The sequence below is a fragment of the Macrobrachium nipponense genome, chromosome 12 (assembly GCF_015104395.2).
Source record: "Macrobrachium nipponense isolate FS-2020 chromosome 12, ASM1510439v2, whole genome shotgun sequence".
Taxonomy (NCBI): domain Eukaryota; kingdom Metazoa; phylum Arthropoda; class Malacostraca; order Decapoda; family Palaemonidae; genus Macrobrachium; species Macrobrachium nipponense.
The window spans coordinates 65,794,790-65,822,034 of NC_087205.1; the positions used below are offsets into that span (position 1 = coordinate 65,794,790).

At 36.3% G+C, this 27,245-nt stretch overlaps 1 protein-coding gene and 1 long non-coding RNA gene across 8 annotated transcripts in view; one reads left to right on the forward strand and one right to left on the reverse strand.

Annotated features, from left to right (window-relative positions):
- Window positions 1-27,245, reverse strand: part of LOC135224560 (transcription factor E2F1-like) — a 124,854-nt gene that overhangs the window by 21,708 nt on the left and 75,901 nt on the right. For all 7 annotated transcript variants that reach the window (XM_064263667.1, XM_064263669.1, XM_064263663.1 and 4 more), the window contains 2 exons: window positions 9,013-9,237; window positions 39-237 (listed from right to left, as the gene is read on the reverse strand). In XM_064263667.1, the coding sequence (XP_064119737.1) occupies window positions 39-237; window positions 9,013-9,237 (424 nt within the window). The remainder of the gene's footprint in view (window positions 1-38; window positions 238-9,012; window positions 9,238-27,245) is intronic.
- Window positions 16,785-17,630, forward strand: LOC135224561 (uncharacterized). The gene is made up of 3 exons (XR_010316766.1): window positions 16,785-16,869; window positions 17,015-17,097; window positions 17,296-17,630. It is a non-coding gene; the product is annotated as an uncharacterized LOC135224561 (long non-coding RNA).

The window sequence follows — 27,245 nt, forward strand, 5'->3', positions numbered from 1 at the left end:
CAGTCTCACATTTCTAAAAAACAAAAACAAATGCTCACCTTCATTTGGTTCAATCTGCAACTGCAGCTTCCCCCCCAAAGGACCATAATCATCAACCCCAAGGATTAAAGCACTACGTAAATTTTCATCCTCCAAGTCTAAACTAGAAGCAGATGGGCAGATATCTTCTATGTTGTCATCTGCTTCTATCGATTCCGTTTTGATATTTGGATGAGAGGATGGAGGGGACAGTGGTTCCTATAAGAAAACAAAATGACAGGACAGATGAGCAACTTAACATCAATGTAAAATCCAATTTACAAATCTCATCTTAGAGGAGCTTAATAAATGTCAATATCCCAACTACAATATAAAAAAAGTAAATGCCAACCTGCACAGTAAAAATACACTAATGTTACCAAATGATTCAGTGAAAAAATACAAATTTTCCTACATGGAGAGCTTTCCTAGGATATTACTTTTTCATTCCTCTATGTAGCATCCATAACCATTCAACCATTTTTTATATTAAAGTAATGCACATTTGTAATACAGTGCTGTTGAGTACAATTTTCAATGGTGCAAAAGCAATGTGAAAAATTAATTCAAATATCTTTTAAATTGTGTTTGGCCAATAAAAACACTGAAAAATCTACATGTATAAACTCAGTTTGCCTTTTTATTTGTATAATCAAGTGCAATACATGACCAAGCTGACAGGACAGACCTCATGTAACACAAAACAGGTTCTACAAAGCAAAAAAGTTTACCCATTGAAACAAACTAAAAACTAAAATATAAGGTATGAAATTCAAGTACTATACAAAAAAATTGCAACCCATACTTCAGTCAGATGCAGATGTAACTTTCACCCTAAGAGATACAATTTTTTAGCCTCTTCATTTTCTTTTAACAATTATCACTGCAGGCAAAGGCAGACAATTTATGGTGCCAGATTGAGGCACTTTCATAAAGTAATATAATAATGTCAATATAGAATATGAAGTTTCTTCTTGGCTAACCTGCATGTTGATAGCTACTTGTATTCCAATCATATTATTACTACTATTATTATGCAATGTAATGTTCTTGCAATATATACTCAGGCACATACAATGTCTAATTATTCTTATTTACTTCTGAGCGGGCATGGACAACCCTTTAGGACTTTGGTTGCATGATAACCTTTTTAAGGGACCCTCAGGCAGCAAGATATTTCCAATAATAATTCATATAATTCAGGTATTATGCCATAATGCAGCTATACCAATAGAAATTTATACATTTTCTGAAATTAAGGTGAGCTTTCAGGTGAAACACTACATATGACCTAGTAAGAAATTTTATTACAAAAACATGAGAATTACAGCGAAAATTTCATATCCAATAGTTTCAGTTAATGGTATATAAAATTATGGTCTAAGACAAAGCACTGGTACACAAGTCATTCAGTGTTCCAGGGAAATTGCCAGAAAAGGTGGTTTTGAAGGTACAAGAAGACCTCACAATTGTACCAGGATAGAAAGAAGATAATGTGAACAGTATAAGAAATGAAAGGAGTTGCAGCTTAGGGCTGAAGGGACTCTGCAAAAACTTATGTAATGCCTACAATGCACTGACGTGACTAACTCCCTATTGGAGTTGCAGTTATTGTGATAACTAGCAAATCCAGTAAAATATGATGATGAAAACACTTCTCATCTCACTGACTCTCTGTATTTCCAACAAATGTTTGATTAAAACATTCAAGATATGGAAGCTTCCAAAAACCACAATAGTTGATTACAGACTGGAGTCAACATTAATGTCCGTAATTACATCATCTCTCCAACAAGGAAAAATTTTTTTTAACAGGTTTTGGTTCAAATTATTATTTTTTCTACTATACCAAATAAGTGCCAAACTTTGACAGAAAAAATGTTAATATCTTCTATACAGTAATATTTTACTAATACAAATTCTTGCCAAAGCATGCTTAGTGTACCTTCTGATAAATAATCATGTATGTCAACGTACTATGTGTACTGAACATACAACTATTATTTAACCAGACATGCTTTTCAACTCTTTCATATCCGCTTAGTTTTGAGTACTGTCCCCCCAGATATCCAACAACGTTCATTTTGCTGTCCTTTTTTTCTAAATGTTAGTATTTTATGGTGGAATACGTAGTCAGAATAAGAGTCCCAGCCCCCTAAATACGAAAAAATGTGAGTTATTTAACAAAAAAACAAAAAAATCTTTACTTTTTTTATATTTTTTTGTTACTAACCCATAAACTATGAAAGCCAGGCGAATTAATTATTTTTTATGAGAAAGCCAATAAAATTCCCTAAATATCAACAAATAAATAAATGGAAAACGAATGAGTCCAGCCAGTGAAAAAATCGATAGAAAAGAGGATAAGAAACATAGCGCTCCGCCCGGCACATAGTGAGAATTATTGCTAGATTTTTTTTTTTTTTTTTTTTTTTTTTTTTTTTTTTTTTTTTTAAGAGCCCTATCTCGGTTATTTTTCACTGAAACTCCTTTGTAAATATACGAAAATGAAGAGGAAACGTTGAATAAAGGGAAGGTCAAGAAAAATAGCTTTGGATACGGCAACAGTTTCATTTTGACGTTATAAATTGATAGAAACAGAAACATTTTTACCGTTGTCAACATTTATTGCTAGAATAAAAATTGTTTGAAGAGCTCTATCTCGGTTATTTTTCATAGAAATTACTTTGTAAATATACGAAATTGTAGAGGAAAAGTTGAAGAATAAAGGGAGTTAAGAAAAATGGCTTTGGGGTCACTGAGAGGGAAGTGTAGGTGCGATCAGCTGATTTCATTGTGAGAATTTTACTACGCCAGGGATTTGAGCATGCGCAGTACAGAAACTACTTTGCTGGCGTATTGATACCCGAGATACACGGTCCAAGGTATGATTTCGGTAAATTTTACGTACCGCTACGTCAGTTGGATAGATAGGGGATAGAGTATTTTTATGTACTATTACGTCAGTTGGACATGAAAGGGTTAAGAAATTTTACATTTTCAGGTGTGCATAAAAGTCAATCTAAAGGGAATTACAAGTTTTGCTTCATTTCCATTGCTTACAGATACATGCATAAAGCCTTAGGAAGTGGTCCGTAAAATAAGGTTCCCAAAGATTTTTCACAATGAAAAACATGTTTATTGGCATTGAATACATTTTTGGAAGCTTAGACTTTCCCTATTTTTCAACATAATCGCCGTTGAGATCAATGCATTTTCAAGATACGAAAGGTTTCTGAAAGTCCGAGATTCGCCCGATAACAATTTTGAAACTCGCGCCGCGCGCCGCCATCTTAGTTCTAGTAGACTCGCCACCATCCTCCTGCTCTCCCATTGGTTCCTGATGCTAGCCAAGCCATGAGATCCTTCTCTCCTATTGGACAGCATCCCTCCCATCATGCATCTTACGTGGTGGCGTGCCTTCGCTCGGCCACTTCGCACCCAAAGCATTATCGTACGCATGCGGCATTCGTTCAGTCCAACGATTTCGTTTAGTATAGTAAATTTGTTAAGTGATTTCGTTGTGCTACTTTATCGTGTTGTGAGAACCTAATTAGTATACGTACTACATACGTAGCTTAATTACGTACAGTACATATAGTCATGGGTCCCAAGAAAGTTGCTGAAGTTCACAGAAAGAAGAGAATGCTTTCTATGGAGACAAAGATGGAGATAATAAAAAAGTATGAAGCTGGCTTGCGGTTGAGTGTGATCGCTAAGGAATACGGCCGAAATCCGTCGACGATAGGCACCATCCTTAAGCAGAAGGAAGCCATCAAAGCAGCTACACCTTCCAAGGGCGTGACTATTTTATCCAACAAGAGGAGCCATGTGCATAATGAAATGGAAAGGCTGCTTCTTGTATGGATCGAGGACAAAGAAATCGATGGCGATACGATAACCGAGACGGCAATCTGCCAGAAGGCCAGCGCTATTTTCGGCGATTTGATTGCCCAAGTCGAAGACGACGGCGGAGAGGGGACATCAACGGCAACCCCAGAGTTCAAGGCTTCTCATGGGTGGTTCGAAAAATTCCGTAAACGGACTGGCATCCATTCGGTGGTGAAGAAATTGAAATTACATAAAGTATAAAAAAGTAAAAAGAAATGTAAAAATGAAAAAAAAAACAAAAACAAAATAAATGTTTAAAATTTTTTTTGTAAAGTTAAGTGTTACAGTTTTGTTAATGTGTTTTGTAAAGTTTAGTTTGTTTCAGACATTTTTTTATGTGTTTCGTAAAGTTAAGTGTACGGATCTGCCATTTGTCTTCCTCCTCTGCCGGAGATAGCCTCACTCGAAAGGTAAGCTTCCACATTTTACGTTACAGTAATAATATTTCTTGTACACTAATATACACTTTATTTACAGGTTTTGCATTTTTATTATTAAGTTACGTATTGAATGGTCCAAATTGTTGTAGTATTTCATTGTTCATAGGTCAATTTACCTTCGTGACCTAATGTACTCCCAAAAAATACTATTATAATGTGAGTAAATTATGAATTATTTTCCTGGTGAACTTTTTTTTAAATTGCCTTAATTCTTTGTCTATTCTAACTTGAGATTATTAAATTATGTGAGATACTATGGTATGCTGATAATAGTGCAAATGAATGGCTGACAGGAATAATTATTCCATACAATGTAAGGGTGACATTAGTGAATTTAAGAATCAAAGAGCATAACAATATTGGTATTCCAGACAAGGTGTATCAAAAGGCAGATAATTAGTGCAAGCTTTGTAGTAGTGTCTGTTCCAAGGAATGGCACATCTGCAGACTGCAATAACTACAGGCCAATTTCTATTATCCCTGTGCTGTCCCAAGTTGTACAAAAACTTAATTTTTTCAAGCCTCCATATCAGTGGGTGGTTTCTAAAGGATTATTAGCCACATGAGTTGATGATTTTGAAATGTATCAGTCAGTGTAAAAACTTTCCAAGTCAGTATCTTTTTTAATTATGATAATGGTCTATGAAGAAAAGACTCAAGTTGTTAATGCAGTTAGGATACCATAGCACCAAACAGATTTGTTTCAAATAAAGCAGAACATTATGCATGACATTTTTCCTACTACAGCTATTCCAGAAAATTACTTACAATTACAATATTCTTAAGCTGATAAACATACACATGCAAAGCTTACATGTTAATTTTAACTATTGTTGGCACATAAAATACGTATGTATGCATGCATACAATCTTATTTGTAAATAATGGGAACTTTGTTTTTAAGCGTCTGTGATTACTGTAGCGAGCAAACACATGGACCCTGTATTACTCAACTTTCACGCTGATGTATAATCCAAATGTTTCCCATATTTCCCTTAACTGCTTAAATCTGTTTCTGTTAAGACATTGTGGAATTGGTGGTTGTTTCACTATAATTAACATTTCCATTGTAACTTTATTGCACTTAAAACCAAAATAAATATTGTACATGGTTCAGAAAGTTTCTAAGTCTTCCTTGAAAGGAAACAAACAGGACAAATAATATAACAATAAACAATGAGGAGTTAATTTATTTCTGTAAATGTCAATGTTTTCCAAAGGTCTTTTTGCCAACCTTTCTGATAATCCTCACTGACTGAGCTGGCCTCACAAATTAGTGAAGGGTTTGTATGGCCAGGGTATCTCCATAAATCTAACCTCCATGAGATTTTTTTACAGGAAAGCAACACCTACTTGTTACTGATGGGACCTGTGGCGAACCAAGACCTACAGTGTCTGGAGTGCCAAAGGGTAGTGTTCTTGGTCCACTGTTATTTTTGGTATATACATGTGATATTGTTGTTGTTCTGGAAAACAAGACTGTCCAGGATGCTGATGATACAACACTTGTGATTAGCAACTAATAAAGTGTCAGCAAATGCAGCATGAAGTTAGGTATTGTATGTAAAGCCTCATACATTTATAAGTGTTAAAGCAATGCAACCTGTTTTATGTTATTTTTCCTTCCTTTACTACAATACTGTTCCCAAGTGTGGATGTCTCCTTCTACAACAGATTTATCTTTTCATGGTGGTAGGTTTTTGTTCCCCAATATTAGCCATTATGACTAAAAAATGGTCTCCTGTTTGTCAATTTTTCAGAAGCTGTATTTTAACCTATCTCTACTATTCACAGTTGACCCTGAACCCCTTTTCCTGCAAAGAGCAACCAGATTTCCAGAACATTAGCCACAATATGCAGTAAAAATGACTCACCGTTAAACTTCAGTTCCAGAAGTCATTTATTAATTACACTACTGGACTGTGGAACAATTTTCATGAGGATGACATGCAATTGGAAACAAAGTTTGCATGAAGATGTAATGCATTACTATCCTAATACAATACTCCTCATTTTAATATTTTACTGCCATTCTCATCTATTTATTAATTTGTTAATATTTTTAATAAGTGATCTCTTCTTTCTGTTTTTATCCTTATCTCTTAATTCTTTCTTATACCATATCCCTTGAAAACTTGAATTTCAAGTCAATGGACCCTTTGGGTTTGTTCCATGTGAAAGTTTTCCATGGAATGTTTTCATTCTGAATAATAATAAATAATAAAAAATAATAATACTAGGCACCATCCCAAGATCTCTGAAAAGGAACCCAGAAAAACTAGATGCTGAAGTAGCTCCAAGACTCATGAAGTGTGTTACTAGAAACAGCGCACATAGTACGAAAAATGATGGACTCCTCAGGAGACAGCATGCAACCCAGAACCCCACGTTATAAAAACCACCCATTCAAATAGGCTGACAGTTAAACCCATAACAATAATAATAATTAGGGAGACGACCTTCTCTGAGGGCAGTAGCACTGGAAATTATAGTGGTTTCCCAAATAATATATATACAATCTTATCTATTTGTCTAACAATCTTCTTTTCATCAGCATGTAGAGCACTGGAAGTCATCTAGGAGAGTGCACATAGGCTGCTGGCAAAATCTTTCCTGAGGCATTGAGATTTTCTAGGCCTAACCGATGTTGCTGGCTGGAGGTGGTTGTGGGCTAAGGTAACCCCAACTGGTGGCTGGTATTACAGATGTCCAGGAACCGTCATTGGCATCCGGTGCTCTCCCACTCTCTCATGACTATGTTTAGTGTCAGCTGATTTATATTTCTCTTTATGATGGTGGGGAGAAATTCTGTTTTGTTCACCATGCTGATGCTTGGCTTTTTTCCAAAAATATGGAGCGCCCCAAGAATCTGTAGGTGTTGTTAGTCCAATGTTTGGTCTCTAGTTTCCATGTTCTTTATAAGCTCAGCTCTTTCTGGTCTTTTCTTGTCACTTTCCTAGAATAGTTAAAAATGGTTCCATCTTGAAGGTGGCAAGAGTGTCTGGTAGTGTTAATCCCATATTGAGTGGTAGCATCCTTCCACCAGGCATGTAGACTACATTCCTCTTCAAACATTTCTGGGGGCACCAGGTTGTTTTCTAGAAGCAGCTGGCTAGTTTTCATGTTTTTATAATAAATTGAGAGGTTAATTTTACACTCTTTTACAGTGAGGGAGACATTTTCCTGTATCATTTTCCCAATTGCCTTTTCATCCTAAATATTATTGGTGCATAACATTTTTGCAACAGTTTTATGGACCCACTTTGGTCATTGTTGGTGTTCATCGGGCTATCCTGGTGCCAGTTATTTATGGAACCTTGGGATTGTCGTTCGACCATACGATTTGCAAAATTGTTATTGGTGAGAATTTGTAATCTTTCAATCTCCTTCATGGTTTCTCCCCAAGTGTAGCAGTCAATCACGAGATTACTTCGGATAATTAGGGAAGAGGTTAAAGGAAAAGGTTCTTCCTTGTGTACACAATTTTGTGACCTTGTCTGTTCATATCTTGGAATGTTTGTAAGATGGTGACTATACTTTATAGTATTTGTACAGCATTAAAAGGAAGAAACAGTTCCAGCACATCCTCGGCTAACTACTGGTTCCTTGCAGATAGGCTACTAATATTCCTTCTCCTTAGCCCTTGGTAGTGTTTAGATATACCTTCTCCCTAAATTAACAGTGATGTGACTGTGTCTAATGACATACCTATGGCAGGATTTTCTTTACGAAATTCAAGCTATTAAGCCGTGCACCACGGTACTTTCGGCCTTTCAGTGCTAAGATAGTATAAAGATGGAGTTGGAATGATTGGATATTAGGATTAAAAGCAGTGGAATGGAGGTATGGAGGTAAAGCAAATGGCTATATAGTGGGTGCAGCTATATTGTGTTGCTTCTATAGGAAGCAACACAATATTTATTAAGGCATATAAAGCACCATGTAAGGTACCCTGATGGTTATATCCCAACAGAAGGACCAGTGAGAATTAAAGTTTATTCATTTCCACTCCTATCTCATCTTGTATGGTGTATTTCTGTTTATTGACTTTTACTGAATTCCCTTTCATTAGCAATTTCTCCTCAATGATATAGCTTCTATCATAATTTCAAGTTTACTTACTTGATTTCCTTTTCCTGTTCATATAATCTCTTAATTGGGAGTTATCCTTACAGCACATTTAGGCTGTTTACAAATTTCCCCCCGTCCTGATCAGGGTTTCTTGTTGGAGCCGTAATGTTTCCTTAAGCCTATTTGCTGCCTACATCTGACCTTTTTGATCATTATTCTGATGACCTTGGCCTTCTCTGAGCCGTCAGTAAGCTCCATAACTCTCTAGTTGCTAATCATCAGTTGGTCTCTAGTTTGCCCAGGGTTGATCTGTCACCTAACACAGTTGATGCTATTGAATGATAGTAAGCATGTAGTACTGTTTAATAAACTTCCTTGTAAAACGACAATTTCTTATTTACAAGTGCCTGATGTATGTTTATTTACACTTTGAATGTGCCTGTGAGTAAAGTATGTAAGTTTTCATTACAAAATAAAATAATTGAAAGTGAAATGATCTCTGCAGTAGTTTTGATAGAAGCAAGTTTCCAGCAACAATTAAAACCTACCTAGTGAAATGTGGATAATTTTAATGAACTTTCATGTCACTTACCTTTTTTGGTGTTTTAAGTTCATGTTTCTGAGGCTGAAGAAGAGATTTACTCGTTCTCGTCCTTGTAGGCCTAAGTTTTGTTCGTGAAGATACAGATTCAGTGTTGGTTGGCTTCAAAGGAGAATTCTTTATAGGACTGGGCTTCAAAGGACTTTCAGTAACACCTGGCTCTGACAGATATACTTCAATAGGACCATTCTCACTCTTTAAATGGATTCTGTAACCCTGCCAATTAAAAGTTGGTAATAATTAATGTCTATTCTACTACAGAGGAGTATACCTGGTTTAAATCTTATGTTATATTATACACCACAATTTTTATTATACTTATGTAACTGATCACATAAAAATCTCTCTATACTCTATTCTTGATCGTTATATTTATAACTGGGCGGCGGGCTGCGACTGTAGGCTGGCACAGTTTGAACCGCAATATTATTGTATTTTTCATTGTATAAGAAAAGTAAGAGCATATTTGGATTCCTGCTGAAAAGTTTTATCAGAACAATGCTTTCTTTTTTCTCTATGAATAATAATAAAAAAGTTAGCATGGCCAGATATCCCGATCAAAATGACACCCAGCTAAAAACCACTCCCTAATATCTTTATTTTGCATCACAGAGAAAAGTAAGAGCATATTCGGATTCCTGGTGAAATGTTCTATCTGAATAATGGTTTCTTTTTGCTCTATGAATAACAATAAAGAAGTTAACAAGACCAGAAATCCAGATCAAAACGACACCAAGCTAAAAACCATCCCCTAATAGTTATATTTCGTCAAAGATAAAGTAAAAGCATTTTTGGAATCCTCATGTTAAGTTCTCTACAAATAACAATAAGTTAAAATGGCTGGATATCCAGATCAAAATGGCACGCAGATAAAAACCATCTCCCTATAAAATCTATGTACATACTATATGGTCTGACTTTGGTTTAATTTGGTCCAGCAGGTTTGCCGTCTATAGTGAATATACATACATATAACCATACATAGCCCAACTGTCAGCTTTATATATAAGATTATTGATATAATTGTAATATTGATAAAATTATAAATTTTATGGAGAGAGAAAAAAAAAAAAAAAAAAAAAAAAAAAAAAAAAAAAAAAAAAAAAAAAAAAAAAGTCTTGTAACAATTTTTTATTGTTTTTTCTTAATTTTAGCTACAACCATCAAACAACTCACTTGAGATTACAAATATCTACCCATACAATTATCAGATACAAATCATGTTTTAAGCTTCAAATACTTTTTCCATAACTCTAGTTTCAGCAGAGAGTACTTAAACCTCATAAAACAGTTCCCAACAGCCTCTTATGTTTCTAGTGATTCACAAGGTCATATCCTTGCTAAAGAAAATATAGATAGTATAATAAACCATTACAAACTACGAAGGATATCAGCATCAAAATGAACAATTCATGTGGGCAGAGACATCAAGGATTTTCTTCTGCCAAGAAAATGAACTCAGTATGATACCTTAGCAGTGTTAACTCTGTTTAGAATGTACTTACCCATGATGATGTGCTTCACACTCGTCATTTGTTCATGTTGAGAGGGAGGGCTGAGCAAAGGGTCAAAATGTAAGCACTTAGTGCATCATATCTCCAAGACAAATAATCAGTTTTTTGTCTGACTCCAACTTCTCCAGCCACACTGTCTACACAATCAAGTAGTAGCAGTGTGTGGCTGTGGCAGGAGCGAGGAGATTAAAGAGTAATTAGAAGAAAATATGATGTAAACATGGGTAGCATCGGCAAATGTGGTGAGTGTTGCCAATTTTCAGCGCTGATACAGGTTATGACCGCTGGAAACAAGAGCTGAAAGCATGGCAGTTTGTATTTAAAAAACTGAATGTTGCCCTGTCATTACCAGACAAAAGTGAGGAGAGGAGCAAGATTTTAGAGGAAGTGAATATTAAAAAGCTGACAAATGAAGATGGAATGAAGTTTTGCTCCTTCAACACTTGGACAAGTGGTACAAGGACGAGATGTCAGAAGCATACGAGGCATGGACAAGGTTTGACATTAACCCTTTAACCGTTTAGTACGTATATATACGTAGCACGCCAACGCTACCTGAGCCGTTAAGTACGTATATATACGGAGAGCAGATGTTTTGACCGTGACGTTTAGTATGTATATATACGATTGATTTTTCCTGCCTTTCTTTCAAGGTAAATCCTCTACAATGTATTCTCTCTAGGTTCGAGGAAGTGTTGTTGACCTTATCCAAACAAAAACACTTCCTCCCGTACCCCTTTTTATCATAATTTTCCTGATTTTGTATATCTAAAGCGGGAATTCGCCAATCACTTTGCCGAGTCGCTATGTAGCGAGAGAACACGCTGCTGGCTGGTCGTTCATTTACACGGAATTTTGGTCTTTCAACGCAGGGGGTAAAAGGGCTATAATCCTTTCTAAGCCAACTTAGCATCGGCCGTGAGTTGTTTTCGTCTGTTTCTTTTTCTTTCCAGCTCTAGCGCAAATGAAATGCGATAAGTACGTACTTGTAGTTATTGACATTTTTCCCACTGAAATATAAAAAAATGTACTGGAACGTTACAGAACAAAAGTTAGATGTAGAAACGCACAAACTTTCATTCATGAAACAATACTCTAAATGAAAGTTATGTACAAAATTCTTACACAACAAACATTGTTGAAAATTCATCCGACAGTGAGAATGATGAAAACGAAAACAGGGCTAGCAAGGTGAAGACAATAAAGTAAGATATGTGAATGATTGCCAGTAATTTCCTGTCCAAAGATTTTAGTCGTGAGAGAGAGAGAGAGAGAGAGAGACGAGAGAGAGAGAGAGGAGGAAGGATAGAAGAGAACTGTTTTCTTTGTATTCTACTGTACCCTCCTTTGAACACTGATGCCATATACAGAAATTCGAACCTAACAATTTTGTCATTGATAAAAATATTCATATACAGGCGGTCCCCGGGTTACGACGGTTCCGGCTTACGACATTCCGAGGTTACGACGCTTTTTCTTAAATATTCAATGGAAAATCCGTCCTGGGTTACGACGCTTGTTCCGAGGTTACGACGCTGACGCTTCCGACGCTCCGAGTTAACGACGCTTTTAAAAAACGCATGCTATGATAAAAATCCTTTATAGTTTAGCACAGTATATAATAAATATGTTTTTGGTTACATTACAACAAAAATTTTGAGGTTATGATGATTTTTGACACTTTTTTTTCGTATTTTTTGAATTTTTTTAGTGACGCCGCATATGCGGAACTAGTTTGCGGGCGAATGAATACACTAGCTTGGGATGCGCAGTTTAAAACAGTCCAAAAGCGCAAATAATGAAAAATCATTGCTTGTTTCCAGTACATAATTAAAAAAACTAAGTTTCTGGTTAGATTACAACACAAATTCCAAGGTTACGACGTTTTGTTATGCTTTTTAACGATACCTCATATGCAGAACTAGTTTTTGAGCGGAGGTGCATAAATTAATTAACGCTATTAAACTGTATGGTAAATTGACCGAACAACGACCTCGGACGGTCGAGGACGCTAAGCGTAACAATACGAAAGGACGCCACTTCAATCGCGTGTCTGCCTGAAGTTCAGTCGGTTGTGTGCTAAGACGTTGCTGAAATTCCTTGCCATTTTCGCAAATTTACAATGGCTCCTAAACGCCAAAGTACTTCCTCCGATGATAGTTCATCCAAGAAGAGGAAGGTCATCACGATGGAGGTCAAATATGACGTGGTGAAGCGTTCGGAGAAGGGAGAAACTAACACCGAAATAGGCCGTTCTTTAGGCTTGAGCAGGACCACGGTGGTAACCATTGTGAAAGGACAAGGAACGTATTCTGAAGCATGTTAAGGATGCTGCACCGATGAAGTCAAACGGTGATAAACGAGAAGCAACGTAGCCAGAGCATTGTTGAAATGGAGAAATTGCTCATGATCTGGCTGGAGGACCAGAAACCAGCGACGTGTTCCGGTGAGCTTAAGTGTGATCCAGGAGAAGGCTAGAGCGCTGCATGAGGCAATAGTGAAAAAGTTTAACCGTTTTAAGGCTCGTGCAAATTTGCATAATGTGAAGCTGCAAGGTGAAGCTGCTAGTGCTGATAGCGAGCAGCAGAAAGTTTTCCAGGTGGTTTGGCTGAGATAATTAAGGATGGTGGTTACACGGCTGACCAAGTCTTTAATGTGGATGAGACTGGATTATTTTGGAAAAGAATGCCAAATCGAACGTACCTTTCCAAGGAGGAGAAGTCAGCACCTGGCCATAAAAGCTGGAAAGGAGCGACTGACTTTGCTGTTTGGGTCCAATGCAAGTGGCGATTTGAAACTGAAGCCCTTGCTGGTGTATTTGGCCGAGAATTCCAGGGCATTCAAGGGCATTTTCAAGAGTCAACTCCCTGTGATTTGGAAATCAAACAAGAAGGCTTGGGTTACCTTGATGAGGTATTCGAAGGATTCGGTTCAATGACCATTTCCGGTTGCCAGCAGTGGAGCGGTATTTGACTTCGAAGGGTCTGCCTTTTAAGGCCCTCTTAGTCCTGGACAATGCCCCTGGTCACCCTTCAAATTTGAGCGACATGCACCCTAATGTGGAAGGTGGTGTACCTCCCACCCAATACCACATCGCTGATACAGCCAATGGACCAGGGAGTAATAGCTAATTTCAAGGCTTACTACCTTAAGAAGGACCATAACGTTTTGCTTTGAGGGCCATAGAAGCTAACAAGGAGTTGACACTGAAGCAATTCTGGAAGGGCTACAACATTGCTGATGCAGTGAAAAATATTGCAAGTGCTTGGGACGAGGTGAAGACGACCACTTTAAATGGGGCCTGGAAGAAACTGTGTCCACAGTTGTGCACAGTTTTGAAGGCTTTGACCAGGCAGAAGACGTCGAGACTGTGACGAGGAAGATCGAGGGCTAAGCAAGAGGCTGAAACTGATCTTGAACCTGATGATGTAACAAAGAGCTGCTGGCTTCCCATGGAGAGGAATTGTCTGCAGAGGACTTACTTGAACTTGAACAACAAATGATTGAGGAAGAGGCGGCGGCACCAGAGCCAAAACCCAGGTCATTAACTGTGAAAGGCTTGTCAGAGGGTTTTACTCATCTGGAGAGAGCCTTGGCTTCTTTGAGGCAGAAGACCCTAACGTTGCCAGGTTTGACAAAATAAAACGTGGAATGTTAGACTTGGTAACTTTCTACAAGGAGACCCTGAAGGAGAAGCAGACGAAGAGAAGTGTGCAGTCCAGGCTTGACACTTTCTTTCACAAGTCTCCAGTACCACCACCTCCCACTCCTAGTCCTGGTAAGGAATTCTGAACTGTTTTACTAATTTATGTGTTTACATAGTGTACATATTAAAATGTGTTCATTTTTTAATGTAACAACTAAATGTAAGAGTAAATTGTAACTTCATTAATTTCATCATTTGTAATTTTATTGCAGAAGTTAGGTGAACAGTTCCAGATCAACCCCCTGTACGACCTGTGACAGTTCCCAGATCTCCCTGTTACTACCTGTGACCATTTCCAGAAAAAACCATAAAAAAAAAAAAAAAAGATCTTCCCTGTACTTACCTGTGACAGTTTCCAGGATCCCCCTGTACCTGGACCCTCTGTAGCAGCCCGTCACCTGTACGTGTACAATCAGGTAAGCAATTCATTTTTCTCATTTTCATGTTGGAAATTGTTTACACCCTACATACATACGTACACTAACTTACATAGTGTACAATGTGTTTGATGTTGCATAACCTTATTATTTTTTTTTTCATTTCAGACCCCATTTGATAGTGACAGCGACCCAGATGACCCTGAGCCTTTCCATGGTTTTGATGCCTCGCCCTATTCATCAGGTAAAGAATCCTTAACAAATTTGTATAAAATGTTTTATAAATTGCTAATAGAAATTTTATTAAAAGTGTACATATGCGACAATTACATCCACCTTATATATTTATGTACCCTATCATTCTTTCCAGATCTAGATGTTCCCTCATCAGTTGATACAAGTAGTATCACCTCTCCAGAGCCCAAATCAGTTGATACGAGTAGTATCACCTCTCCCATTCCTTCAGGTAAAAGAATTCTCATTTTTTATATTGTACATAGTATTACACACTACATATGTCAAACAGTAATAACATGTGCAGTAGTTACAGTAGTAACTCTATCATTTTATATATTTTTTATCATTCCAGACTCCCAAGCACCTGCCCATCCTACTCCATAGCCCAGCCACCCACTCATCTACCATACATATGCCCATCCCAGTAAGCAAGCCAACCACTAGAATTTGGTAAGGACTTTTTTTTTTATTATTTTTTTTTATTAATGTTTTATTATTACATATGTAATAACCATGTTATGTATGTAACATACATACTATAATCATATGTATTACATTATCATTCCAGACTGGGCATGCACGTGTGACTTACATAAACCAGACCTCTACATGGCCTACATGTCTTCATTTTGCTGAAGGTAAGGAATTCTCAGTTGTGTTTAATGTTTGCATACGTACAATAAATTTTGTACTACACCTAAGTGGTTACATACTGTCCTTTAATATTAATTCTTCATTCCAGACTGCCCATCATCCTAGCCTGTTATCTGTGATAAAGCACACTGAAGTTAGGTTTGGAATGCATCCTTATCATGAATGCTCTACACCTCCACCTCCATCTCCCCACAACCTAGGTAACAGCTTTGAGACTCACTAAAAGTTGGTAAGTTATGTAAGGAATTTCTAAATTAAGTTTTTATACTACATGTTATATGTGATATTAACCACTGTATGGTGCATATTACTACTGTATGTAACTTTACTCTGCATAGAGGACTTACTGACAAAATTATTTTTTGTACATTCCAGAGTCCCCTGAATGATGTAGGCTATGGGGCCACATAAGACTTTGTCCATCCAGGGTTACATTGAACGACAACTTTAAACTAAAAGTAAGGAATTAATTAACATACATTAACTCTTTTAGTACTCTTGATATATCTACAGTAATTAACATATTGCATTCACAACTTTCTGTAGTGTATATTTTGTACACTAATTTTGTTACTTTTTCCTTCCAGAACCAACATTTTTCACACAACTCCAGGTTGTTACTAACAAATTACTACAAGTGTCATCAAGGGATAACTACAAGTAGAAGCACCATTTTTGGATGGAAAAAACCCTTCAGGAAAGTATACGTATCAAATGTAACATGTACATAGTGTAACAAAATATGAACAGTAAGGTTTTTACATACAGTAGTATTACATACGTACATAACTTTTTTTTACAGGAATTTCCAACCAAGTTTGATTATGTACATACATGTTATAAACCACTGTACGTATGGTTACTGTATGTAACTTACTAAACATACATACATGACTTAACTTTGATACTTTTTTGGTACATTCCAGAAAACCAGGACCCCGTCCATGATGCAGGCTATGGGGCCACATAAAACTTTGTCCAGGGTTACTACATAACATAAAGTAAGGAATTATACATATTAGTAAAACATACATTAAGTAAGTTTTATACGTACTAAAAAAAAGTGACCAAGATCTCTCACATGGGATAAGTGATCAAGGTCCCTCATGGAATTACATACTACTGTACACTCCCTGCTGAACAGGGGGTGTAGACCAATCATTTACAACATGCATACGTACCAGTTGATATTAAACCACTGTATGGTGCATATTACTGTATGTAACTTACTATGCATAGAGTACTTACTGACAAAATTATTTTTTTGTACATTCCAGAACCCCCTGAATGATGTAGGCTATGGGGCCACATAAGACTTTGTGCATCCAGGGTTACATAGCACGACAACTTTAAACTAAAGGTAAGGAATTAATTAACATACATTAACTAAGTTTTATACATGTTATATATGTGATATTAAACCACTGTATGGTGCATATTACTGTATGTAACTTACTATGCATAGAGTACTTACTGGCATATTAATTATTTTTTGTACATTCCAGAACCCCCTGAATGATGTAGGCTATGGGGCCACATAAGACTTTGTGCATCCAGGGTTACATAGCATGACAACTTTAAACTAAAAGTAAGGAATTAATTCACATACATTAACTTTTTTACTCTTGATATAACTCAAAAAGTAAGGGAATTATAAACAAAATAAAAGTAAGGAAATTAATTAAAATACATTAACTCTTTTACTCTTGATATCTATAATTTACATATTGCATTCAGGACTTTGTGTAGTATTTTGTACTAATTGTGTTATACTTTTACCTTCCAGAGCTACCAGACTGGGATTTTAATGTACTCCAGGATCTACCAAAGGATTAGTGTACAGTGTAATAGTGTTTAGTGTATAATCTAACCTAAGGATTAAGTGTAGTACATTGTGCTTTATAGTGTCACAAGAGTTTAATAAAGAATTATACCTTCAAGAACCATCCTTTGGCATTGAAATAACCACACTACACATCATGCAATACTTGCATGTCACACAGGTAAGGTCTCTCTAACTTTTTCTTAGTTTAAGGCATATTTCCAAGTGTCGTTCCGGCTTACGACGATTTTCGGCTTACGACGCGCCTCAAGAACGGAACCCCCGTCGTAACCCGGGGACTGCCTGTATATATGAATATGTATGAGTGCTATGTATGTAATTACATTTATAGTGCATACAGAAACACTTCCCGACTTACAATCTCAATACAGATAATCTGCATCCCACAATTGGGGGTTCTTTAATCTGGTCATAAAATCCTACTTATCCCTCCCCCGGGCCGTCCAGAAGAAAGAGGTTCCGGGACAAGGCCATCGCTTGAGGAAAAATAGCAGTATTTTTTTTTTTTTTTTCATCGCCTAGTTTCATTTTTTTCATCGGTGAATCTGGGCTAGACATTGGGAGTTCGTATGATTTATTTAGGTGATTAGAAACTAGATTATTTTCACCCTACCTTTTTATCAAAGCAGTTTACTATATGATTTCAATACTTCAGATTTCTGTTCATTTTACGTCTTCACGGTTAGATACGTAGAACCTAGCATGGAAAGGTGTGGCGGCGGTTTCCACCATATCTTCACGACATTCGAACTTTGGGCAAGGTTTTATGAATGAAACCTGGGAAAAGTAGCAGCGTCTAAAACGTACGTGTCCATGGTAATTTTGGTTCGACTATGATACGGATAACTGGCGAATACAGAAATTTGTACGGCAGCACCGTAGTTGATATTGAATGAAATGATCGGTTTTTGTTGTTTACAGCTCCAGTTACCTCCCACCCGTGACGAATTTGATGCGCTTGGTATTAGGGTCTGGAATTATAACGAGTCCTTTTGAAAGATTCCAGTTCCTTCTATCATTGACGATGGTCAGTTCGGAATTCCCTTGTCGACGGTCAAAAGTCACGGGGACAGTAAAAGTCGTTTACCTGTACAAAAGGGAGATCACTAAATCCGCCATTGCCCATGAAACAAGGAATTGGAATCGGTGAAAAGGACTCTGGATAATCCAAGGTACCACTCTCTAACAAATGCTCGAGTGGTTCCACCCACCAAACTCGATGCAGGTGGAAGGAGAGGAGAGATGAAAACAACAACTGATCATTACCTTGGACATGCTTCTCTCTCTCTCTCTCTCTCTTTGATATATATATATAATATATATACATATATATATATATAATATAAGAGAGAGGAGTAGAGAGAGAGACGAGAGAGAGAGGAGGAGAGAGAGAGAGAGAGAGACGAGAGAGGAGAGGAGAGAGAGAATGAGAGAGAGACAGAGAGAGAGAGAGAGAGAGAGGCATATTCAAGGTAATGATAATTATTTCTATTTTATTGACATTTATTGTAAGTGAAATAATTAATCACAGACGCAGCTGAAAGATTGTAGTTTTACTTTGTGTTCAGTATTGTAACGTTTATGTGGCTTCACCCTAAATAATTCCCATTGTTTCTTATTTATATTTTTAAAATCGGTGAATATATATAATTCCCACAGGATTTTCCACTTCTTCATATTAGTAATATAAATTCTTGAGCTTACCTTTCTCTTGATATATATATATAATATATATATATATATATATATATATATATATATATATATATATATATATATATATATTAGATATATAATTATTAAAGTAAACTGTATAGAATTTCTAAGTGCTTGCAACAACATAATATATAAAATTCCATGTATGGATTGTCCCTCATTCTACCTGGGACAGTCGAGCAAGGGCTTAGAAGTAAGGCTAAGCCAGCATAAATACTCTGTAAAAACTGGGCAAAAATCTAATGCATTATTTATTCATTTAAGTGAAACAACCACCGAATTAATTGGATTGACAGTTCAGTATGCACGGTCAAGAGATGTCTTATCACGAAATCTTTTAGAATCTGCTTTAATACAACTTACTTTTCATTGTAATTTCAATGTTAGTCGTGGCCTTTTTCATTTAGACCCTTGTATATGTAACATGTTTAAGAATGACCTCAAATATATAATTACTGACTTAAATAAAAATCAGTTGCCTTAGAGTTATTAAAAAAAAAAAAAAAATTTTATTGTAATGTATGTCTGTCATTTTTTGTGAATATGGTTTTGTCTACCAGGTTCCGTATAGCTGTCACCTATAATCCTTTAATTGTCTGGAGATTGTATCTGAGATGATTGTCTTAAACCTTTAATTGCACCCTTTGTTTATGCTTGTTGGGAAGGTTTCTTATCTTCAGGTGTGTCGGATTCTAGGCACTAATCCTTTTATAATCCCTATCTGTCAGTTTATACGAACCTTCTTGTATTGTCTTTTCTCGTATTTTTGTCAGTAGCTGCTTCAGTAAAGGGCTTTTCAGCCGAAAGATCTCGCAGACTCCTTCGTTTATTTTTCCTTCGTGGCATTTATCTTTATTTATATATATATATATATATATATATATATATATATATAATATATATATATATATATGTATGTATGTATATATAATCTCACTTATTTTTTTTTTTCTATGTACAAAATGGACATGCATCGTGGATGGTGTAGAATTCATAACGAACCTAGCTTTAGCTTCAGCCCAAAGACTGGATTATACGGACTACAAAATGCGAGATCTTTTGGAATCAACTTTATTACATACCATTATTATGGCTTGTCAAAGAAAAATCTGATGATTTGTAAGAGAAATAATTCGAAGGGCAATTGTTGTATCCTATTATTTATAAATTCTAGAGCGTCAAAAGAAGAAAGGGGTTTATGTACAACGAATAAACCTCCTTACACGAAAAAATGTACGTGTGTCTGTTCTAAGAGAATTTTATTTCCTAATGGCCCCACGTTGATGATCCTATAGCCAAGAGATAAATTATTATTATTATTATTATTATTATTATTATCTGGCTGGAAAGAGCAGACATATAAATACGTGACAGTGGTTAAAGGGAACGGCCGTATGTATGTTAATAGATTTATATGAGTTAAAATATATGGAAATAAAGATGCAGAAAACTGAAAATAAGCTAATGTAGCCACCCCTGCACATCAAAAGATAGCGCGACCGAGAACAGTTGCCATGTTGTGTTTTTAACTATTTGCTGACAGTTTTGTTAGCGTCAATGTTTGCTGCCCGCACTCTTGGCTGACAGCTGGGGCACCAAAGCTGCTTCCCATAGCAAACGGTTATTGGGTTAACAAAAGGGAAAAGGAACATACAATGAAGTACATTTTGGCATTTGTGAAGAGAAGTACAGTTCTAGAGAAGTACAAAGTATACCAAAATGTATTTTGACATTTAAGCTTTTACAGTGTAGGGCTAAAGGTTAAAGACAAACAAAACAAATACTGTTGACAGCAGTGTTCTTTAGTGAAACAGGAAATGCTTGATTCAATGCAGCAAGCCTTAGGAAATTTTGTGAAAGCAAAGAAGTGTTATCAGTGGGTGCAGTGTCAAGTCAAGCAGGAGCGAGAGTGAGACCCATGCTGTGGTGATAAAATCTGAACCAGTATTTAGCATGGAGCAAGTATGTCATTAAACATGGGAGGTTTAGAGATAGAGGAAGAAGCATAACAAACAAAAGTAAAACAAATGCATTCATAGCAGGTTATGCCATTGCCCTCTCTGCCCAGAAGCTGGTTGTTTTTGTCCACTTCCTGCCTGCAGTACGCATTAGTGTTCTCATTTTTTGTCTTTTTGTGTCGTGTGATTTTGCGCTCATGTGTATTTTCCTGAGCATGCAAACCCATGATTCATCTAAGCTTCCCAAGCCTCAGTGAAAATGCCTTGGGATTGATAACAATCGTTGCTCTCATTTTATGTATGCTTCAAGTTTAGAACCCCATTCTACTTGCAGCATTTTTGCTGTGGATTGGGAAGCTTTGATGAATCTTGGGTTTGCATGCTCAAGAAAACATACACAAAACACAAATTACACAGCACATCACACAAAGGAAAACCAGAACATCAATGTGAAATGAGGAGGAGGAGGAGGAGGAGGAGGAGGAGGAGGAGGAGGCTTTTGGGCAGTGTGCGCACATGACCTGCTTTGAAAGCAATCAGAGAAACTGGTGCAATGTAGCCGAGTTGGGATGAGGAAGGTCAGTGGTACCATCTGCATTTCCACCATCTTGGCTAGCTCCCATTGCCACCAAAAAGACCAAAGGTTTGTTCTGTCTGTATACAGAACAAGGTAGTTTTTCAAATAATAAAAGGCAGCTTCAATCATTCATATGGAATGTATACCATTTAGTAGCAGTTGATGCAAAACTAAATCAAAAGCAGCACTGACATCAAGATCAAAATATCACATTTGCCTCCATCCATCATTTCTCATTCAAATTAAAAGAGGATAGAGCAGTCTCAGTAAAATATAACTGTCCACCAAGACTACTGTAACATTTAGACTGATGCTATTGCAGCCTGATGATGTTGGTCCTTGCATTATTAAGGTAACCAAGCAAGTGTGCTTCTCGAACCATATTGAACGTGGGCACGAATGTAACAGCTCCTTCATCATTCAGCATCCTACATAGCAGCAGCAATCTCCTTGTTGGACATGGTCTGACACCAAGAATCCCCTCTCCTCATCCAACCACTGCTACACAGGATGCTGAAAGATGATGGCTCTGTTACTTTCATGCCCAGGTTCAATGCGGTTGAATGAGGATCTAAACCCAAAGCAGGCAGAAAATGAGAGCAAGGAATGTTACCAACCCCAAGGCATTTTCACAAATGTCATCCACAATCCACATCAATGGCCTCCCTCACTTTGCAGCCTTATTGTAAGTCTGACCTCAAAGCCCCCTCTTCAGTGTACAGCCTATGACAACCCCACTTCAGGGTAAGAACAATAACATCATTCCAAAGCAAGGGCATAACCGTGGATTGCTGACGAGATCCTCAGATTCTTCAGTTTGTTTCCATAAGTCCAAGTCAAGCCCCTTCTCACTGCCCACCACCATTACTTCATCAGAGGACCCCAAGCTGGTATAACTTCTTCACTGCTACTGAGGGAGAAAAAACCTTATCCAGCAGAATGCACTGTTGACAAGTAGGACAGCCTATACTTAATCTTCAGGCATACCATAATGAATAACTTCCTCGTAGAAATGGTTGTCACTAATCCATTATCTCACAGAGACAAAGTGGCGGCTCCAATTGTCCAACTGCCCTAGAGTTCAAGGCTGTGAGTGCCCAAGGAATTAATTCCTTGTTGGACGCATGGTTTTTGCACTCAGCTACCAATCCAGTGGTCTGAAGTTCAATGCTCGGCTCGGCCAACGCGGAATCAGAGGAATCTATTTCTGGTGACAGAAATTAATGTCTCGATATAATGTGGTTCAGATCCCACAATAAACTCTAGGTCCCATTGCTAGGTGACCAATTGGTTCCAAGCCACATAAAAATACCTAATCCTTCGGGCCAGCCCTAGGAGAGCTGTTAATCAGCTCAGTGATCTGGTAAAACTAAGATATACTTAGCCCAAAGTATCTGCACCATACAGTAGAAAAATGTTGCTTGCTCTTATTTCAAACAGGAGTTTTCATCTCTCTCATCACCAGATTATTAGATAACAGTGACAAAAGAACCCAGTTTCATCTGGATTACTGATTTGGATCCAATAAGAGATTGTTTGATGAACAATGTAAGAACTCAAGTTCTTTGGGACCTTCCTCTCAGGTGTCCAAACTTCCCAGTAGCCATCTTCAGTTAACCAAAAACAAATCAAATTTCTGAAAATACCAAATGAGCATAGCAACATCCATTTCCTCATGCACAAGCCAGGATAAAAGTTCCATTCAAAATAGTACTAGGGATTAGTGTTCCACTCTTACTGGATAAGGGGAGACTCTTTTAAGTACAGCATTCTACTAGTTACGGTGCATCCTAACATTCACTTCCCCTAAGATCAACTGCTTTGACAAAAAACTGCACAACAGATTGTAAAATATTTTTAAATGGCTAATACATATTATTGTACTGTACCTAATATGTATATACAGCATATATTTCCAATAAGAAAACTTACAAAGCAATTGGTATAAATTTTTTTTTTACACTATATCCGTAACCAGTGGCTACCATGTCTTATTCTCCTGAACACATCTTATTCAACAGGTACTGTACAATGGTTTAATACACCAATTTTCCATTTTTTAAACCGACATAAAAAAAATTTCTAATAACCATATTTATACTTTCGAATTTTACTCAATTTTTATTTGGCCAACACTCACACTATATAAATCCAACCGCAAAAATAAGATGCCCATATGTGGAATCTAAAGGACTGTTAACTGATAGTCAAAATGCATATAGATAGTTAGGTACCTGTGATGCTCTTTTAGACTTGACATGACATTTTGCAAGATAACCTTAATAAGGGGTTTGAGTGAAGTCACTGAAAATTATTTTAGTGCTGCTTTCAATTTAGTAAATCATAAGACACTTATTTATAAAACTTCAGAACCTTTAATTACTTCAAGATTTCCTTACAGGCAGGCACCAGCGAGTTGCTCTCGATGGGATCTTCAGTGCACCAAGATCCGTGTACGATTTCGAACTGTTTGGTAAAAATGGTGCCGGCCAGCTGGGGGATGGAGGGAGGAGAGGCGGGAACCCTTTGAGCAAACCAAATTGGTTGCAGTATGCAAAGGTTGATAATAATGTCAATTTTATTCACATCTTAGGTATACAAGAATGATCAAAGAAATAGATATTGTGTCTGAAATTATCATAAATGGGGCTTAGTTTTTCCTGACCTCTGAATCTTAAGATAATTTACAATTTATTTAAAAAACCAGTTATATTTACAAAATTTGTTGTTAATTAGAATATCTTTGCTTTCAGCAATATTTTTAATTTTTGAATTCTGTAGATAAATTGATCTTTATTAGGTCCACTTTGGGCATTCAGTAAGTAAATGTTGCACTTTCTATGGGTGTCTGACATTATTACATTTCATTGGGTCAGCATGCAGTGTCCACATTAACCCTTTAACGCCGATTGGACGTATTAAACGTTGACATAAATTGTCTGTCGGGTGCCGATTGGACGTATTAAACGTCGATAAAGAGTTTTTAAAAAATTCGCGGAAAAATACTTATACGCCTACCAGGCGAAAACTTTTGAATCGCGCCTTGGGGGATGCTGGGAGCTCACGGATCAAGGCGTTGTTTTGTTTACAATCGTTACACAGGCGTGCAAGCACGAATTTCTTTCTTATCGCACTAAAGAGTATCAGTGACACATCTCAGAAATTATTTCGTCACTTTGACATAATTTTTGCACCATTTTAAATTATCCGTTACATGGAGTATTACATATGAAAATGTGCGCAATTACATGTAGAATACAACTAATAAAAACTCAGGATTGTAGTTTTTATCAATTTTGAAATATTTTCATATAAATAACGATAAGTGCCAAAATTTCAACCTTCGGTCAACTTTGACTACCAAAATGGTCGAAAAACGCAATTGTAAGCTAAAACTCTTATATTTTAGTAATATTCAATCATTTACCTTCATTTTGCAACAAATTGGACGTCTCTAGCACAACATTTTGATTTATGGTGAATTTATGAAAAAAACTTTTTCCTTACGTCCGCGCGGTAACTCTTCCGATAAATTTTTTTGTGCGATTGTCGTAATGTTTGCACTATTTTAAATTAGCCGTTACATAAAGTTTTATATATGGAAATGTGCGCAATTTTATGCACAATACAACTAAAAACAACCCATGGTTGTAGCTTTTATCAGTTTTGAAATATTTTGATATAAATAATGATAAGTGCTAAAATTTCAAATTTCGGTCAACTTTGACTCTACCGAAATGGTCGTAAAACGCAATTGTAAGCTAAAACTCTTATATTCTAGTAATATTCAATCATTTACCTTCATTTTGCAACAAATTGGAAGTCTCTAGCACAATATTTTGATTTATGGTGAATTTGAGGGAAGAAAAAAAAAAAATAACAAAAAGGAACAAACAAACTTCCTTATGTCCGCGTGGTAACTTCCGGGGGGATTCGTCAGATTGTCGTAATGTTTGCACCATTTTAAATTAGACGTTACATAAAGTTTTATATATGAAAATGTGCGCAACTTCATGTACAATACAACAAAAAATGATTGAAGGTTGTAGCTCTTTTCATTTTTGAAATATTTGCATATAAATCACGATAAATAGAAAAAAACCACGTTAGGTCAACTTTGACTACCGAAGTAGTCGAAAAACGCAATTGTAAGGTAAAACTCTTAGTCTAGTAATATTCAGACATTTATCTTCATTTTGAAGTAAATTCGAAGTCTCTAGCACAATATTTAGACTTATGGTGTTAATATAATATATATACTATATATATATATTATTATATTATATATATATATATATATATATATATAAAACTTTCCTTCCCTCCATGCGCGGATTCTCCGCCGCAAATCTCGGAAATGCGTACGTTGCATTCTCGTAATATTTGCTCAGTTTTATATCGAGTGTTTCATAGTTTTATATACGAAAATGTGATCAATTTTAAGTAGAATAAAACAAAAAATAATTGAAGGTTGTAGCTTTTCTCATTTTCGAAATATTTGCATATAAAGAAAATATAAAAAAAAATTTGACATTCGGTCAACTTTAACTCGTCCGAAATGGTCGAAAACTGCAATTGTAAGCTAAAACTCTTACAGTATAGTAATATTCAATCATTTATCTTCATTTTGAAACAAATTGGAAGTCTCTAGAACAATATTTAGATTTATGGTGAATTTTTGAAAAAAACGTATTTTTACGTCCGCGCGTTACGAATTCATGCATCATTTTGTGATAATATTTTCTCTGTTTTGCTTTGATTGTTTGACAATGTGTTATATACCAAAATGATCGCAATTTAGTGCAATACAACGAAAAAAATGAACTCGTTAGCTTTAACCGTTTTGCTCACAGCGCGATTTGAATACAATTATATATGAAATTTTGTTTTCGCGCTATCATATATCGCATTATTTATATATAATTTTTTTTTTTCATTTCTGATGGTTGCATACTAAACTTCAGGCAATGACAAAAAAATGAGCCAAAAATGAACTCTTAATCTTGAAAACTAAGTGCTTTAATTTTTTGGAAAAAATATTTTTTCAGCTTCGGCGCTCACTCTTGAGACCCCCTCGGCATTCGGGAGACGATTTTTATTATACCCCTTCGGCGTAAGAGGGTTAAGTGACCATGCGAGAATCTTGCGAGTCCTATACGGAGTCTTGTTAGGATTACCTCTTTTGATCCTTTTAGTGAAGATGTCTTCCATGCATACACTTCAGTTTTTATAGTTTCAAGCTTATTTGTGGTTGGTATTAAGGACCATTCTCTTTTCCAATCTTGGTACATCAATGGTTTAACAGATGTTATCCAGTCTGATACTGGAGCATATGCAATTTTTGGAGGGATAGTGCAGGCTAATTTGGCAACAGAGTCTGCATTTTCATTTCCTTTTATTCCCACATGTGCTGGAATCCTACATATTTTTATTGATAATCCTGATTGGAAGAGTTGATGAATTGTATTTCTTGTACAATTTGGTTTACTGGTTTATACTGATTTATAGCATCTACAGCACTACACGAGTCACTGAAAATAATAGACATGCTTTTTTCTCAGATATTATATTAATCTACCTTTACCTTATAGAACTGTCAATGTGCTGTTCTAAAACAGGCACATAACTAAGAGTTGAATTAG